The sequence below is a fragment of the Lepisma saccharinum genome, chromosome 5, assembly GCF_977018435.1.
Source record: "Lepisma saccharinum chromosome 5, izLepSacc3.1, whole genome shotgun sequence".
In the NCBI taxonomy this organism is placed as follows: Eukaryota; Metazoa; Arthropoda; class Insecta; order Zygentoma; family Lepismatidae; genus Lepisma; species Lepisma saccharinum.
In genome coordinates this window covers 28,381,728-28,401,029 of record NC_139233.1, presented here as the reverse complement: position 1 = coordinate 28,401,029, position 19,302 = coordinate 28,381,728, and the positions used below count along the sequence as shown (strand labels likewise).

The 19,302-nt window shown below is 42.4% G+C and overlaps 1 protein-coding gene across 2 annotated transcripts in view; it reads left to right on the top strand.

The window, feature by feature from the left end:
• Positions 1-17,762, top strand: part of ACXD (Adenylyl cyclase X D) — a 152,409-nt gene extending 134,647 nt beyond the window's left edge. For both annotated transcript variants that reach the window (XM_083122383.1, XM_083122382.1), the window contains 3 exons: positions 9,582-9,816; positions 11,153-11,277; positions 13,919-17,762. In XM_083122383.1, coding sequence (XP_082978509.1) covers positions 9,582-9,816; positions 11,153-11,277; positions 13,919-14,104 — 546 coding nt within the window. In that variant the 3' untranslated portion in view covers positions 14,105-17,762. The remainder of the gene's footprint in view (positions 1-9,581; positions 9,817-11,152; positions 11,278-13,918) is intronic.
• The last annotated feature ends 1,540 nt before the right edge of the window (positions 17,763-19,302 follow it).

The following is a 19,302-nucleotide window of genomic DNA, read 5'->3' as shown; positions in this document are numbered from 1 at the left end:
ATCATAGCCACTTTCAAACCAAGTTCCGAGTTCATGGAACCGATCATCTACACACCCTCTTCGCCGATCTATTTTCCAGTATGTCGCAACCGCATAGACGACATAGAGTTGGTGGTGACGAACGAGAAAGGAGACGTGGTGGATTTTGCAGGTGCCACTACGACGGCCATCGTGGAGATCAACGTATAATAAATAACCATACATGTAAAATGGAGCAAATCGAAAGTTACGAATTACAATCTTTCCCTCCCAACCGTCGCACGTTCGCCAATCTGAACGAAGCGAACAGGGAGATCGAATACGACGTGGACGTAGGCGACGGGTTCATTCATCCTCACAGAGCGGACCTGTACCTTCAATTCGACGTGGTGAAGAAGGAAAGCGGAGACGCGTTTCCCGCAGCAGCAAACTTGATACTCGTGGACAACTTCGTGCCTCACCTGTTCTCGCAGGTGGAGGTGAGGAAACACAACACCGTCATCGACAGAATAGATTATCCAGGCATCACGTCGACGGCGGTGGGAACGTTGAAATTATCCAAAACGGACGCAGCGTACTACCAGGCCGGGGGATTCGAAGCCGGGGCCAAAATATCGACGAAAAGTCACACGGTGCTCTTTCCCATGCGTCTGCTGCCGGGTTTCTTCTCGGACTACAAGGAGATCATGTGGAAGGGAGGACTGAGGATCACGTTTCGAAGAGCGGCCAACGACAACGACGCACTGATGCGATACGCTACTTTGGGTCCGGACGGCACCACGCCGATAGCCAACACTCTACCCGAAGCGGCGAAATGCGTCGTCCGGAGCATGGAATTGAGAATGCCGGTGGTGGAATACGAAACGAACTACGCCCTCAAGTACAAAGCGGAGATCTTGAAAAGTCCGCAGGTGCCGATTCACTTTCACGGTTACCAGTGCGTGCAGAAAATAGCGTCGGGAAGTCACATGGAATTCGACGTGACGACGCAGTTCAACAACATACAGTTCGACATGCCAGATTTCGTCGTAGTGCTTTTTCAGACCGGGCGCAATAACAATCAGGAAAAAGATTCCAGCAAGTTCGACGACTGCAAGATCAAGAACGTTTATCTCAAAAACGGACGCAACGAAGTGTTCCCGCGCGAGAATTACAACCTCGACATGACCAAAGACGATTATCTCAAACTTTACGAAGCGTTTTCGGCTTACAAACGCGTGACCGAGGGAAGCGTGGACATGTACTACACGCCCAGCGAGTTCAAAGCACGGAGACCCATGACCGTCATCAACACATCTAAGAGGAAGCAAGTGGTGGTCAACGATCGTACCAACATCAAGATTGTATGCGAGTTCCACGATGCCTTGCCTGCAGATACTCTGTGCAGTGTCATTCTTATTGCAGAGAAAACATTTGTGTATGACGTCAAGAATGAAAGAGTGACTGAACAGTTTTAAATAAATAAAAAAAAAATAGCACACAATAAGAAATGCGGAATTTTATATATATAAGTACAAATTGCAATTAGCAGTTTCCAGAAGTTTAATTTTGCTGTGCCATGCATGCATGTAATCGAGGAAGTGGAAGTAAATTAAAATTGTTTTTTTTTTTTTCGCATTGCCTATTACTTTTTGTTACACTCTGGGCAGGTCTTACTAGTTTGGAGGCGATAGTGGCCCCACGGAAGTGTATGGACCCCACATTCAAGAATACACCTCTTGTCGTCGTGTGCATCCAGAGCAACTTTCCTGACAATATTAGTTGTAAGCACATGATCGACGCTTTGGATACGATGCTCTTTTTGTAGAATGGGTGATTTTGTTCTGAGGCACTCGAGGTAATCCTCAAACTTGAGGTGCTCCCGAACCACTTGCCTGCTTACACCCTTTGCCTTTTTTGTTACAGAACCCTCAGCCCGGATCGCATAGGCTTTGGCACGAAGTCCAGCAAACTCCACAATCACATCCCCGTCTTTCTCGTCCTTGAGTTTGCCGGGTATTTTTTTGTTCCGGGGCAGAATTCCATACCGGTTTAGCTGGGGATAGCCCGATGTGTCGAAGAGCTTGACAAGAGCTGGAACTTTGGCTATATCACCATACGCATCGGCCGTGCGAACATGGTACACCAAGCTGTCTGTGTCTGTGTAGAGGAGCGAGATATTGTGGTTGTAGTGTGCACGTAGTATGCCGTAATATGTCTCGAACATGCACAACTTGCTCAGATCCAAAACTGCAGCTCCCACATAGATGGGCTTGTTGAGTAACACCTTGCCCCGGTTCATGTGAATCAGAGACATCTGTTCGTTGTAAATTGTTCGAGACCTAAACAGCGGGCTTGCAACAAGTCGACGACACTGTGTTTTCTTCGTCACCAACCTCACATCAACGCGATTTCGCACATTCTCCATGGTCTTCCCAAATACCGCATTGTTCATTAATTTGAAAAAATCGCGATCAAGTTCCGAAGTGGCATCAGTGCGATGTTTGGTGTTCAGTTCGATGTACGGCTTCAACCATGGAGACTGCCTGAACAAGAGCACGTCGTAAACTGCTTTGACCGAGACCCCTTGCTGCATTAACCACTGGAGGTTCCGGTAGTGTAGCACATAACGCTTTTTGGGCTCCAAGTCCATGACGAGCTTCGGTTGATCCGAGCCAGGTGGACACTTGAATTCCGGAGCAGGCGAAAGGTCACAGAATATATCCTGCAGCTTCTCGGGGAAGTCAAGGTCCACCTCGGCAAAAAACCCAAACTCGTCGCACTCTTTTTCGATGTCATGGTATAAAGGATCAGCCCACTCAAACTGTCCTGTTGGGAGTGGCTCTGTTGGGAGTGGCTGCATCATGGAGTGCCCGTAAAGATTATTCACATCAGTGTACATGATGTAGCTTGATGGTTGGGAGGGGTCGTAACCAGTGGCCATGTGGTGATTGTTGGCGTGTGCGAAGCGTTGCGACACTTGGACCATGCCGCCCCGGATAGCTCTCTCGATGAAAAGCATCATATCATTATCGGAGATAAGTGAAAGTTTAACTTTAGTCAGCAGGAGCATGGCCGACCATGCCAGTCCAGGAAGGCTGTAAAAATATACAGGGTCCAGGTTGTAAATGTTTATCGCAGTCGCCCGAAACGCCTGGAACACATCGGCAAGAAGCGTCACATCAAGCTTCAGGTATGCATCGTGGTAATCACCGAAAGTTCGGCAACCCAACTCGACCCACATAGACTGAGCATGCTTGTACTCCTCGTCGGTAATACCAGAACCTCTCAGCTGGCTGTAGAACTTATCCTGGGGAGGCAGCAACTCTTCTTCGAACTTGGAAGGGTCTGTGACGTATTCGTAGGGGTAGACCCCTTTACGTCTGATGAGTGCGACATCTAAGTTCGGGAAACTTGATGTGGTAATGGCTAGTTGGTCGTCTCTGAGCTTCCCAGCAAAAGCATCGAGGCTTGCCTGGAGGAACCTCAGAGAGTCGAGGAACCGAAGCTCGATGCTGCTGCTTGAGTTGGGGATCGGCACCCACTTGCTGATGCTAATATAACGCTCCTCGTTCTGTGCCAGGACATTGATTCTCGCACTGTCGTACCCTAGATGTGTGACCAAGTGATGGAAATCATATCCCGAGCCATTGTGAAAAAAGACCGGTATGAAGCGCGGGTCCCTGGCTCTCAAGTTACATCTGTTGCACCACGGGCCAATGTAGCTTCCGGTCCCATAATGGTCATGGTGGTGGACCTTTTTGTTATCGTCAGTGAAGACCGACTTGCAAACAGGACAATTTAGAGCCATTTCGTGCTGATGCTTGTTTTTGGGAGACAGAGGCAGCATGGGCTTGGGGGCCAACAGCACCTTCCCTATCTTGATGGCTTCCTGTTGCATTCTCTCCAGGAAGTGTTTGGCCGGGTCGGGACCGCGATACACATAGGGCTCGGAGGCAATATGTTGGTCTCGCCACACCACAACATAGGAGTAACTCGAGGCCTCGTGGATTTGGAAAGGAATGGTAGAGGATGTTTCGGGGTTGGGCTCGCAGTTAGACAGAGGTTGAAGAAAGGCCTCGAAGTCTGCTACAATATAGGCAGGATGCTTCACCATAGCACTGTGCATGCGAAAGCACTCTACTGCACCAGGTTCGGGCAGGATAATTCGTGCAGGCTTGTTGGTACTACAATAGAACATGTGGCGAGCTAGCTTCTCAGCAGCAATGTTGGGTCCTCTGATGCGCCGGTAATTTTGCTGTTCTCGATTATGAAATATAGCCAAGCACCTGCGACACACCTCGACGTGGCGACTATCACTGCTCCGTTGGCTCGAAACAAGCCGAGAGAGGGAACGGATAAGGGTGTAATGGTGATGGGTTTCGTCCTTGATGAGCAGGAGGTTGATTTCTCGTACCTCGTTGTTGTTGCTCACGTTGCTCACCCGGATGGGGTGGACCTCATTTTCGTTCTCGGTGAGACCGTAAACATTGATGGCTAATTGCAGGCCCAACAAGTCACGAGCACTAACCTCAAACTTGCGAATATGCGAGACTTCTACAGGGTAGGCAATCCCGGCCATTGCAACCTCCAGTTCCGACTCATACTGCGTGTAGTGGTTAACACGGCGTGGATTGTTTTCCCTAGGTAAAGGGTGCAATGCTGCCAGCACCGACCAGAGGAAGCATTTGGTGTCTTTGTTCTGAATATTGAGAACAGCTTTCCTTGCTTCAACCTCGGGTGGCAGGGCAATATAGCTAGACCCTGCCAGTGGTAGGAACTTGCTAAGTGTCAGACAAAGTTCGTGGGGGTCGCCACACAGCGAACCGCCCGAGCCTTTAGCCTGATGCTCCTCGTGCTTTGCCACAAACTCCTCGACAAACTTGTTGTAGATGCTGTCGAGGTCAGTGATATCTGCCTGATGCAGTGTTTTTGCTTTTGTGGCATGGAAGAATTTATATATTTCATCAGACGGTTTCTTATACTTGCAGCATAGCACAGCATAGAATTTAGTGGAGTATGTAGCCAATGCATCGTTGAGGATGGATATTATCTTAGCTCGCTCGCTCTCCAGAAAACTACGCACATCGCATGAGCTGTCTGATGTTATGTTAAAGTCTTCTAATAAATGCTCAAACGCAATTCGGTCTGCTTTCTTCGCCAGCTTGACGCGTTTGGCAGGTGGCGATGCATCGAGGGAGGTTACTTCTACCTTTCGCTTGGAAGGTTGCGGTAGAGATGTTCCAGTGCTCTTGCAAGTAGGCTGGTGTCGCTTGAAGTTGTCAATAGAAATATTTTTTCCACACTTAGAGCACAGTTTGGTTGCACATATTCGCTTTCCCGGCACACAAGTACGACAGTGCCTTTGAAAATGTTGACTTGACACACCAATTTGGCACGTAGGGCAATTTTTTACAGAACGCATAATGCAGAGATTTTTTGGGGGTATGTTATTTAATACCTAATGCTGTGCAATGCAAAATATAATTGCTCACTTTTTTTTTAACTATTTTCTATGACCTTACCCGGTTTTTTTTTTTTTCGCCAAATTATATGCTTCTAGTCTCCTATACAATACAATATACGTACAATATTGTCAACGGTATTATATTTGAGCAGGTCGTTTGTCACCTAAACACTACAGCTCGCAGGTTGGGAAAATCTGACGTGAAAGCAGATAATACGCTTATGCCTTATTTATATATAATTTTCACGGGGCGTACAATATTGTCAACGGTATTATATTTGAGCAGGTCGCTTGTCACCTAAACACTACAGCTCACAGGTTGGGAAAATCTGACGTGAAAGCAGATAATACGCTTATGCCTTATTTATATATAATTTTCACGGGGCGTTCAATATTGTCAACGGTATTATATTTGAGCAGGTCGTTTGTCACCTAAACACTACAGCTCACAGGTTGGGAAAATCTGACGTGAAAGCAGATAATACGCTTATGCCTTATTTATATATAATTTTCACGGGGCGTTCAATATTGTCAACGGTATTATTTTTGAGCAGGTCGCTTGTCACCTAAACACTACAGCTCACAGGTTGGGAAAATCTGACGTGAAAGCAGATAATACGCTTATGCCTTATTTATATATAATTTTCACGGGGCGTTCAATATTGTCAACGGTATTATATTTGAGCAGGTCGCTTGTCACCTAAACACTACAGCTCACAGGTTGGGAAAATCTGACGTGAAAGCAGATAATACGCTTATGCCTTATTTATATATAATTTTCACGGGGCGTTTAATATTGTCAACGGTATTATATTTGAGCAGGTCGCTTGTCGCCTAAACACTACAGCTCACAGGTTGGGAAATCTGACGTGAAAGCAGATAATACGCTTATGCCTTATTTATATATAATTTTCACGGGGCGTTCAATATTGTCAACGGTATTATATTTGAGCAGGTCGCTTGTCACCTAAACACTACAGCTCGCAGGTTGGGAAAATCTGACATGAAAGCAGATAATACGCTTATGCCTTATTTATATATAATTTTCACGGGGCGTTCAATATTGTCAACAGTATTATATTTGAACAGGTCGTTTGTCGCCTAAACACTACAGCTCACAGGTTGGGAAAATCTGACATGAAAGCAGATAATACGCTTATGCCTTATTTATATATAATTTTCACGGGTATACAATATTGTCAACAGTATTATATTTTAACAGGTCGTTTGTCGCCTAAACACTACAGCTCACAGGTTGGGAAAATCTGACATGAAAATAGATAATACGCTTATGCCTTATTTATATATAATTTTCACGGGGCGTACAATATTGTCAACGGTATTATATTTGAGCAGGTCGTTTGTCACCTAAACACTACAGCTCACAGGTTGGGAAAATCTGACGTGAAAGCAGATAATACGCTTATGCCTTATTTATATATAATTTTCACGGGGCGTACAATATTGTTAAGAGCGTTAGTTTTTGTAGAGCTCTCTTTTTCCATCTTTCCTCTAAACAGTGAAGCTGTAGAAGACACAATTAGCTAACCTAGCATACGACATACCTTCCTAATTAATATGGATATTGTCACACATTCCTCTTATTTTATACTGTTGTAAATGGAAAAGATTATGTACGGTAAATGTTTTGTACATTATAGGGAAAAAATGCAAAATATCCCCCAATTTTAATTCGATCCACCTCTGAATCGAATTTTTACATATTCTCACGCCGGCACATATGTTGTTCTATTTGCTTCTTTTACTTGCCTTGCTTAATTAACTCTCGCTAATTAGCATTTTTTTTGGAAGAAGTCAACTAGAACAACATATGGCGGTATGAGAAATATGCAAATCAAAGAACATTTTAGCAATATATGGGCCCTAGCAATTAGCTTCGTCGACTAAGAGTACTCCTTCAAACATCTTCAGCTAGATCGTATTACTACGCGAGGACGTTTAAAATGTTTGGGTGTTGAAAAAGTTTGACCCTACTTTTTATTTCTATTGTTTGCTAATAGATGGCGCTAATAGTACCCCCTCCCCTCCCCTCTCCCCTCTTCTCCTCTGCTGTATGACAAATAGCACAAACATAAAAATCAAGATTTTGGAGAGCAAAACATAAAATTTGCATGCATCTGATGTCGAACCAGGAACTTTTATCTTTCGGGGAGTCAACATTATTTTTTTACTCAGTCGTCATATAACATGAACACACGCAAATATTCACATGTGCTTTTTATTATTTTGTGTTCGGTAAGTACAAGTATATTCTTACATAAATTATTTGTTAATTTAATAAATTGTAAACTCGGAGCCTGCTATACTAACACTCCTTCTGTCTATTGAAAGCGAATGTTGCGTGCATGCGGAAATAACACAGAAAAAAAAAGCGGATGGAAGCAATTTAAAATCACTGGGGCAAGGTCAGTATTACGAGAGCGTAAAAACACGTGCTTTCATTCAACTTCGAAAAATAAGAATAAATGTATGCATACAGAACACATATGCTTTCTTTTCACAGTTGTAAAAACATATAAATTGTACATGAAGTAAGGTACGGGAAGGCTCTCTCTTTTATGTCTGTGTATATGTTGTACAATTAGGTACAAGTATTGTACAATTAGGTACAAATTGTTGTACAATTATTTTCCCCAGTTGTCCAGTTGGAGTTGGGGGGCATAACACTGGTACTATTTGTAATCACAGTGCTTACTCATGTATTTTGTTTAATATTTTATTTCAAATTCACTGTCAGAAACTAGTGTTGCCAGTTCCTGGATGTAGGTTTACCTACTCTGTTGGTTGTCACTGTCAAGCTTCCAGTATTCGTACAGCATAAAAAAGCTATAACCCCCCTCTCAAAATATATACATTGTATACGCCAAGATGCTCAATAGTCTAGCAACACATCATGAAAAAACATGCCAAGAAGACCCAATGGGTTTATAAGTCAGTGCTGCCAACTCCTATTTGTAGGTTAGCTTAGCCAGTGAAAGATCATATAGTAGAATTTTTGTAGAGTGGGTTGGTAACGCCAACGAGCCTCAAATAATAATTTCAAGCCTCAAATAATAATTTCGAGCCTCAAAAAAAGAACATCCAATAGAGTTGCCAGATGTAAACAGAGGGCAATAAACCCCCCCTCATAAAAAGCTACAGTAAAAACCCACAGTGTCGTCAACTCTGTGCCCCTCAAAATATACATCATAAAAAGCTACGATGAGCCCCACATGATGATTCGAGCCTCAGTGAAAAAACCCAGTAGGTTAACAACACTGTCAAACTACGGCAGTGTTACCAGATGTAAACAAAAAGCAATAAACCCCCCCTCATAAAAGGCTACAGTAAAAACCCACAGTGTCGCCAACTCTGTGCCCCTCAAAATATACATCATAAAAGGCTACGACGAGCCCCACGAGCCCCAAATGAAAATTCAGTACCGGGCCACTTGTACTACAACATTTTCAAAGACACTGTCGTACTTGTGTGCCGGGAAAGTGAATATGTGCAACCAAACTGTGCTCTGCCCCACCGAGCTCCAAATGATGGTTCGAGCTCCAAATGATGATTCAGTACCGGGCCACTAGGTCTACTTACACCTGTAAGTGGTCCTGGTTGTAGCATCAATTATACTACTTAAATTGTTCCACAGTTTTCCAAATTCCGAGTTTTATGTGACAAACTTTATGACTAAAATCTTCTCCCCACTTTTAGAGCTATTTATTGAAGAAGGCGTGTAAAAGTTAACAACAAAATAGAATGCATTTCATTGATGGACTGAATTGTTGTTTAAGTCCACTTTATACACAGAAAGGCTAATCGGGACTAGACCTACAGTTTAAAGTGGGATCCGAACCGCTGTTAACATGTGCCTCCACCGGGTTCTATGCATTTCAGTACACGAACAATTTTGAAATGTAAAAAGATAAGATAAGACAGCTGTGATAGATATTCACCCATCTGGTGGATCAAGTAGAAGAGTCTCCCCGAGAATACAATAAAAATAATAATAAATTTGGAATATAATTTTGTAATACTATTATTGTACAATGATAATTATTACCATAACAATTCAAATTTTATAAATGGCCTGACCCTCCTACAAAAAGTTCTGGTGACGCCATGTTTCTGATGTGTTTTCTCCGACCTGCAGCTGCTGTTCCAGCCTGCGTTCAGCCGCGTGGAGAAGATCAAAGTGGCCGGGTGGACGTACATGGCGGCGTGCGGCCTGGACCCTGGGCGCAGGGGCTCCAGCGACTCCTCTTTCGACTCCTCCAGGAGCCACTCCTCAGAGAATATCATGATCCTCGCCAGATTTGCCGCCAGCATGATGAATGTCCTGCAGGAGATCAACATCGACGCCTTCCAAGAGTTCAAGCTAAGAGTGGGTGAGTTGGAAACCCTGTTGCTTTCCCTCCAAGAGTTCAAGCTGAGAGTGGGTGAGTTGGAAACTCTGTTGCCTTCCCTCCAAGAGTTCAAGCTGGGAGTGGGTGAGTTGGCAACTCTGTTGCTTTCCCTCCTCAAGAGTTCAAGCTGGGAGTAGGTGAGTTGGAAACCCTGTTGCCTTCCCTCCAAGAGTTCAAGCTGAGAGTGGGTGAGTTGGAAACCCTGTTGCCTTCCCTCCAAGTGTTCAAGCTGAGAGTTGGTGAGTTGGAAACTCTGTTGCCTTTCCTCCAAGAGTTCAAGCTGAGAGTGGGGGAGTTGGAAACCCTGTTGCCTTCCCTCCAAGGGTTCAAGCTGAGAGTTGGTGAGTTGGAAACACTGTTGCCTTCCCTCCAAGAGTTCAAGCTGAGAGTGGGTGAGTTGGAAACTCTGTTGCCTTCCCTCCAAGAATTCAAGCTGAGAGTGGGTGAATTGGAAACCCTGTTGCTTTCCCTCCAAGAGTTCAAGCTAAGAGTGGGTGAGTTGGAAACTCTGTTGCCTTTCCTCCAAGAGTTCAAGCTGAGAGTGGGTGAGTTGGAAACCCTGTTGCCTTCCCTCCAAGGGTTCAAGCTGAGAGTGGGTGAGTTGGAAACCCTGTTGCCTTCCCTCCAAGAGTTCAAGCTGAGAGTGGATGAGTTGGAAACCCTGTTGCCTTCCCTCCAAGAGTTCAAGCTGAGAGTGGGTGAGTGGCTACGAAAGTCTATCAAGCAATTGAGAATATTCAGACAACAGCGAAAGCAAGCTCACATGAAGATTCATGTGAATGCTCTAGAAGAAATTCTAAGTATATGTGATTTTTCAGATTTTGGAGTATCATAGCGGTTTTTCGAGAAGAGAGGAAAATTCGAATACAGTGTCGGCCAAAAGAACACCCTAGCCGGGTTATCGCGCTCTGCAACACTCTGCCACGGAGATCGGTTAATATTGTCTAGATAAAACGAAAAGTGATTTATAAATTCTCTCGGGTTATCGACCACGTTAATATTCTGGAACGGCTTCCGAGCGCTAAGACTTTTAATCTATTTTCTTTTTTCAAAAGAAATATTACAGCTGAAAACATAAGAACGGACTTTCAGCTCTTGGCAATTTCTTTTTATCAAATTCAGATTGTGCACCGGATTTCAAATATATAAATATTAGCTACATTATGAAATTTAAGAGATTTATTTCTCTGTTACTGGTTCCATTTTGAATTCCACAAAATCTGGTCACTCTGATGTGCAGAAAGTTGAAGGAAGTGAAATTTTTCAACGACTGAGACGTTATAATAATAAAAAGTGATTTGTCTTCTTTTATCCACAGGCATCTCCCATGGATCTGTCATGGCGGGCGTCGTAGGAGCTCAGAAGCCGTTCTACGATATCTGGGGGGACACAGTCAACATGGCGTCCAGGATGGATTCCACGGGAGTGTCAGGTTTCATTCAGGTAAGACTGTTATGTAGAAGTTGCATTATTTCTAATTTCTAGTAATTCTGAGACTTCCCCGAGTTTTGCTTAAAAAACAAAAAAAGTCATATGTTTAAATTCAAGGTAATGAAAATCTTAATGTTTGGATATTTACAACAGAAATTCTTTTGGCGAGAGGGAGGGAGGAGGATGGGAAGAAAGAAAGATGTCAAGTAAAAGAAAGATACAGAAATAACGCAACAAGAAGGAAATAGAAAGAAGAAAGTTACTGTGGAAAGAATCACGAAGAGAAAGAAGTAAAATGTTTGGACAATTTAAGTGGGATGGAAATCATTGTGCATTACTACTGCTCCTTTGGGGAGTTTCGGAGAGAGAGAGAGAGAGAGAGAGAAAGAGAAAGAGAAATATATTGATTTGGTTGATTTTAATTCGATTTTCTGCCACTTTTGGATAATATCAAAGATGAGGATGAGTGATGAAATTGATGAAGGGGCACTCACAAAGAACACTCATGCCCAGCCCGGGATTCGAACCCTGGACCTCCTGCGTCATAGCGCGCTGTGGAGAGAGAGAGAGACAGACAGAGAGAATGTTAATGGGAAAGAGAAGCTTGGACTGAAGGAGGAAGAGAGAGGGAGGGAGAAGAACTCAGCAAGTTACAGAGTGAAGAAAGTTACAGCGAAAGAGAGAGAGAGAGAAAATAGTTTTTTAAAAAAAGGATAAAGATAGAGAGAGTGAAAATAGGATGAAGAGAGAGAGAGTGAAAATAGGATAAAGAGAGAGAGAAAAAGGATAAAGAAAGAGAAGAGGATAAGGAAAGAGAGAGAGAGAGAGAGAGCGAAAGAAAGAAACAGAGAAGGAGAGAGAGAACTGTATCAGGATGTGCGAACAGCTATATACGCCTCACAAATAAGAAAAATTACAACTAGGGCTCGGAAGCTGAAGACCTATAAATTGCCAAAGAAAGACCTATAAAAAGACCTAAAAATGTCAAAAAAAAGGACCTGAAAAAAGGACGTATAAATGTGATCCAAATTAATTAATAACTTCAGTTTTAATTACATATTTAATGAATATGCGCGGCACCTTCTTATCTGACTTGAGATCTTTGCAGGCGCGTGCTGTCTGGTCGTATACACCGTGCTGAAAGCTTCAAAGCAAGAGAAAGTTGCCACTTACAGCGCGACCTTCCAGACAAGTTACGGTTAAAGAAATTCGAGCGGGGTTTTAGAGAAACCCAACCTCCAGGCATCTAGGCAATTCAATGTGCCTCCAACAACAATGCATGGAGTTCTGCACAAGCGGCTTCGGTTGTATCCGTATAAAGTGCAGATTGTGCAACAATTGAAGTCAGATGATAAGCCGCGTCGCAAAGAATTTGGTATGGAAACCCCGCTCGAATTTCTTCCACCTTTTCCTCTGACACACGACGGCGAGCTCCACCAGATTGTTTTAGCCCACTGCCGGTTGTTAGAAACTTACTAAACCGCAGCCTAATTGATTTAGCATCAGGTGCAACTCCTCCGTACACTCGTCTGAAATTTCGTTGCGTTGCAATCACAGATTTTGTCTCAGCATACCACACCACTGCCTGCGCGCGTTGTTCAACAGTCGCCATTTCTATTTATGCGACCGTGGCGCTGCGTAGTGAGCAAACGGACAACTTCAAGTCATGAAAACAAAACTTGAAGATCTGGCCTTTCATTTGGTGTTACAGTTATTTCACAATTCATCGTACTTCGTTCACAGTAATTTATTGAAATTAGGGAGATTTGAACGGAACACTCTGTATATCTATTTTTTTTATTATTATTTCCTTACTACAGAAAGGTTGTTTAAGAGGTGTTGAACTGATGATGATTCGAATTGAGAATGGGCACTAACAACGTAGTCGAAAGAAGGTGAAGTTGCAAGAAAAAGCCGTTAAGACCTAAAAAAAGGCTAAAAAAAGGACCAATAAGCCAAAAAACGCCGAAAAAGGCAAAAAAGGACAAATAAAATCCAACTTTTTCTATCCTACAATGGCCCAAAATGAACATATATTATGTTGGGCCTCGTCTTCGGACACTAGGAAAAAAAAGGATGTTTCCTCAACTTCCGAGCCCTAATTATTACCATGAAAATTCCAAAGGCGTCCTCAGTTTGTATAGAAATCATGCACACAGTAGAGAGAGTATTATCCATGTTTAGGAGGTGAGTGGTGAGCTGGTCTGTCGAGCGCCAAACGCACTCGGCATCGATTTGTATATTGCCGAGAAGAGTGGCAAATCTAACATGAACATGGGGTTACTGCTCTCGGAAACGTAGCGTTCGCCACTGCAAGCACACACACACACACACACAAACAAATAGCTGCACAGTCAAAGCAATGCACCTCTTTAGTTACTACAGCTTGAAACCTTTGCAACATTTCATTTGCAAATACCAATGGTATTACTGTCCTTAGCTTTGGTTTTACCCTATTATTTCTAAATACAGATATTCATTCCATGCTGTTTCGGCATTATTTCACATTAATATAAGCAGTATAACTAAGATATTGTGATATTATTGTGTACATGACGAGTAGAACAACTACTCGTCATATTTCGCAATGTTGAAAATGACAGAAACTTAGTGTCACTTCTAATGTTCGTTTCCATTCTTTTTTTTATGGCAGGTTACAGAAAACACTGGATTGCAGCTACGAGAAAACGGAATATCTTGCACTCCACGAGGTCTTGTCAAAGTCAAAGGCAAGGACAAACTACAGTTCACCTACTTCATTGATGTAAACTCTGCTTTCGAACTTGTGAAGCGACCTGAATCTGACGATGACGACGAAGACATAGACATAAAACTCTAGACTCAGCGAAACGTCAAAGCTCCTGGGTCAGTTCTGGAAATCTCGCTGGTAACGAGGCTTCTAGTGCGTCGATACTTCTCCTGTGAATGACTCGTTTTAACTCTCTGTACGGCACAAAGAGGAAAGTTATAATCTCCTACAGGGTGAGTCAAAAGTTAGTAACCGCCCAGATGTATTAAAGACGACTAAGTGATAAGTAGAATTCACGCCGAAGCACACCATTCGAACGCAGGCTTGTGATGCCTGCCATGCTGCTATAATGTGAAACGTTGCTGCTGTTTGACTCGTTCCCAAATGACATGTGTCACCTGTCGCTTCGGTCTGAATTCTACGCTAGCAATGACTCCCCTCACGGCACTTGTTACCAAACATCGCTATCTTGAAAGTCGGCATTTTGAATTTAACTTTAAAATCTTACCTGGAAATGTGGTCATCCGACAACTCGATTTATGTGAAAAGTTGGAGAAAATGGAACGGTCAAATAGTTTTTTTCATAATGTTTAATCATTTACAATTATTGTAATTCAAATTACCCACACAAGCTGTCTGTAAACGCCCAAATATTTCTAAAATGCTTAAAGTAAAAACAAAAACACGATTCATGCCAATTTAATTCTAGTTTGAAATTTTAAGAAGCAGGTAGGTTGTGTCTCACAGCTCAAATATAAGTAAAATTTAACAAACCATAGCAAATTGGTTTCCGTGCATATTTTTTTACTCTGAAATTATTCAGCTCAATTGCAAGAAATGGAGTTCACTATTAGACATTTTCCGCGAATCTTCACATAAATCTGAGTTGTTACAAGACCACTTTTCCATTTAAGATTTTCAAGTTGAATTTAATATGGGGCAAAAGCACGGTAATATCGTGCAAGAAACCATTGACCTTATGGCTATGAACATTTTCACTTTTGCGGGTTGTTGTTTCGGTGGCCGATTCGTAGATTGTTCCAAAAAAAATGACAAAAAAGTTACTTAAAACAATGAAAATATACTTTACGTGTGTTACAGATATTTGGGGATTGATAACTTTTGACTCGCACTGTATTTTGATAATGGCATATATACAGAAGTGGGCCAATCACTGATTGTGAACGGACATTGGTTGACGTGGAATGACGTCAAACAGGAGCAAGTTATTTTTTCGATTATTACGAAAACAACCGCAGTAGAGAGGGTCTTGTGAGGAAAAGGTGGAATGAACGGACACCGAAATGAAGTGTTAGGTGCGAAATTATTATTTGTTAAGACAGTGGCGTGCCTACGAATGTGGGAAGAGATGGTGGGTCTACTGCTCTTTATTTTAGTGGTCACAGTATAATCTTTCCATGCGTCTAACGCTACTTCTTAATGAAATCTATGCCAAAACAGGGAGGAGTATAATTCTCGCCATTCATGTTCAAATATAGAGGTGGAGGAGACTGTGCGTACATGGAATTTCCGTATAGAGTAGATACTAACTCAAGGTAGAGAATAAAATGTCGAAACATGTGATCCGGGTAACTGTGTACCACCAGCTTTTTGTGAGATGACTCATGGACTGCAGGGCACGTCAAGTATCTGAGCGCTCAGCGAGCAACGTGATCACTCAACTACTTCATGGCGAAATATGCTTTGCTCGACGAGCTCTGCTCACTTGCTCGCCACAGGCTTAAGCCACAGAATATATCGTTTTTTTGTTTCGATAAGGAGGAAAACCGTGTGAAGATGGCGGCTAATGAAGAAGTACTTGTGATTAACGGTTTGCAATACAGTGTAATTACTGAGGAAGTTAAGTAACAAAAGGTAATGTAATTTTCCACTTTTAAAATGAATGTGTCGTTTATTCTAAATATACACCGTGGTTTTAGAAAGTTGCGCAAGTGTGTGAAAAAAGAAAATTTCGACATTTTTGCCCACATCAATCATTTCCATAATTAACAGCTTTTCAAAATCAGTGAAATCTTGTCCACTCGACGCAGCCACATAGATTACTCAAAGACACTGATATTTTGATCAATGAGCACACAGCGTCAAGCAAATTATCTGCCTGCTCAACGAGCGAAAATCTTTCTTGCTCAGAAACTCGAAGCACCCGAGGGTCCTGGTAGCTGTCAGGGCATGAGTCATCAGTTATGTTTCTTACTTGTTAACAAGCTAAGTCAAGGCTGTCTCGGGTATCTCTGGAACAAAAACAAGTCTCTGCGCAAGTAGTGACGCGAGACGGCTCTACCAATGAACACGTGAGAGAAAACTGGATTACGTGGAGGGGAAGCGACTGCAGTTACCAGGCTTCACATCAGCGTGTACTGCTTCGCTCTAGCCAGATTACCCCCGCGGCCTTGCTTCAGAGATACCGGAGACAGAGTTAGAAGAATAGAATTTGAAACTCAGGTAAAATTTTAATTTCTTCTATAAATCCTGTAACGGTAAGCTTCGTGTATCAAGGAAGAGGTTTCGACCTTCTAATGCCATTCTAACATGACTGACTTGGCTTGTGAACAACTAAGGAAGCACAGAAGGAACGCAAGTATACACAAGCAGGCTTGACTCATGCTCCTGCCCTGAGCTACCGGGACTCCCCTGTCCACGAGACAGTGCTAAAGCGGGCTGAGTCATCTCACACAAAGCTAGCGGTACACAGTTACCCAGATCACATGCTTCGCCATTTTCTGCTCTACCTTCAGTTAGTGTTTACTATGTACGCAAATTCCACACCTGCCCCTTACAGCGTAGCAGGCGTTTACTTCGTTAACGTCGAAGAACAAAGAAAACGGCCGCCACAAACGTGGGCCAGAAGTTTTCGTCCAATGACACTCAACCTACAGCCATTGGGCGCAGCTGTCATTGTGCTCGTCCACTCCACGTGGAGTCCTTAAGCCAATGGGCGCAGCTGTCATTGTGCTCGTCCACTCCACGTGGAGTCTCAGTAACATTGTTGGAGCTGGTGGGCGCGCTCCGTCGACTTCAAAGCCAGCCGGTCGTTAACGTATCTAGCGCGTCGACTATACTTGCTCCCACTCCTCCTCACTTTCTCTGTAGTCAATGTCCACGAATTTTGCTTGTAAGCATATTCCATGTACGCACAGTCCACGTAACCGATATAGGAGATAGAAACGGATAACAGGAAACTACAGAGAGAAAGACGGGGAGGGAGAGAAAGGGAAGTAAAGAAAAGAGATATAAAATAAGAAAGGGAAGAGGGAAAGTATTGGAACCTAAAGTTCACCAAGTTTCCTATCAGATTGACCCACTTATGCGTATTTAGCCTTGAATTTAGGTTAATATCAGCGAGTGTACGTGTGGCAAATAATTTTCTTCTAAAAGCAAACGATGCTGTGTATGAATTTCTGCAAGACAATTCGAAACGAACAAGTAAGATGAACAAAACTAAAGTATGGTGCGTTGGTGCAAGTTCCTATCCCTTATCAGTGGTGCTGTGCTGCTATGAAACATGTACTGAACCTTAGTGATTCAAAATCACCCCCCTTTCTTAAACACGGACAAAACAAACGTGATGTGTACATTTTAAGACTGAGTTATTTTGCACACCGTGAAAGTAGAGGGAAGGTAAAGTGATTTTTAAACTGTTAACAGCATTTTGTGATGATCTCAATACTGACCAATAACACTTATCGGGAAGGGAAATGAATATCTTTTCCTTGAAATTATATTACCTGAGAACAATAAAAATATTGACAATTTCAAAACTTGTTGTTAAACTTCAATCAAAGATGTAATTAGAGTGGGATGCTTCAGTATTTCCAAGCAAGCTCGTTATGCTCATTAAATGTTGTTTTAGGCAATCCCAGGTTCATGAAAGAAAACGCTGTCGAAACACGTAGTTGGCAACCTCACACGCAGAACCCAAAACGTGTCTATTGACATATATTTTGACTTCAATAACACATTAACGTGCATAAACTACAAATGATGTACCTTTTTGTGTTTGTCCAAATATGAGAATATATACATACAGAAATGCATAAAAGGACACTTTAATGCATCAATTGACACAGCTAAATGTGTAATTTTGTTATCTTCAAAATGATCTTGTCTGATCTTCCCTATTGATGCATTTTTAGTGCATAACACGGAACACCAGCTGATAAAAGTGCTCTTTTATGCATTTCTGTGCGTATTTTGACACGCCAGAAAGTGAATCGTTTTCAGTTGATGCATGTTAATGTGTCATTCCGGTAAAAATTAAAATTATGTGTCATTGACAACGTTTTGGGATCTGTGTGTGATGACGTAAAATCAGAGGTATTTGACCGTAATAGGCTCATGGGAGTAATGGCAAAATTACATAAATATAATATAAACGAAACTACAGTAGAAAGCATACGTATTGTAGGAGAATGTAAACGCTAATGAGTAGGGTTATATATGCCGCCTTATGCCCCTGCGTTGCCGAAATGTTCGGCGTTCTTCAACATATCGTCGTTGCCTTTATTCAGTGTCAAGTGGTGCCACCATACTTTTTGATGTAAGTGGTTTACAACTAGTAGATGGCTGTCAACGATCTTCATTGTAAAATGTATTCTGGTATTCACATTGCTATTTTAAAAATTTATCACAATAAAATTAAATCGGCACACACCACAAGAAAATACGTAATATTTAAGGTTATTGAATTTTTTGGAAGGGCGGGGGAGTTATAATACAAGCAAAGGCGCCGATTTCTTCTGATATTGAGGAGGGGGGAGGGAAGCTAAGCAAAACATACTTTTTTTCCGTTTGGGGGAAGGGTAAGTTTTTTTTTCAGTAGAAAGGAAACACTTGAGAAAAACTTTTCAAAAATTTGGACCATTCACTTCTCTCAGGCATGCTGGACGCTATCAAGACTAAACTGGGTGATACACACCACATTGTTGATATGCCCATTTCAGAAAAGAATCTAAACAAAATATTCTAAGAAATCCATTATTATCGTGAATATTTCTTTGTCCAAATAATTTCATAAAAGTTAAGATGTTCCTATTTGCTAATGGACGTGATCATCGTGACACTTTAAAATTAATAATTCAAATGCCGACGTCTGTGCAGTGACGGCGCCAGCCTGAAATAAGTGGGGGGGGCTACAGATTTCGGAGTCAAATTCTCTGGGGGCAAACTAATACCGGCCAAAAGGTATTTGTATTATTACGGTATAATTTTACCAGTGACAGTCAAACGCCAAAAAATAATCACTGAGATGATTGGTACGTCCCTCGCAT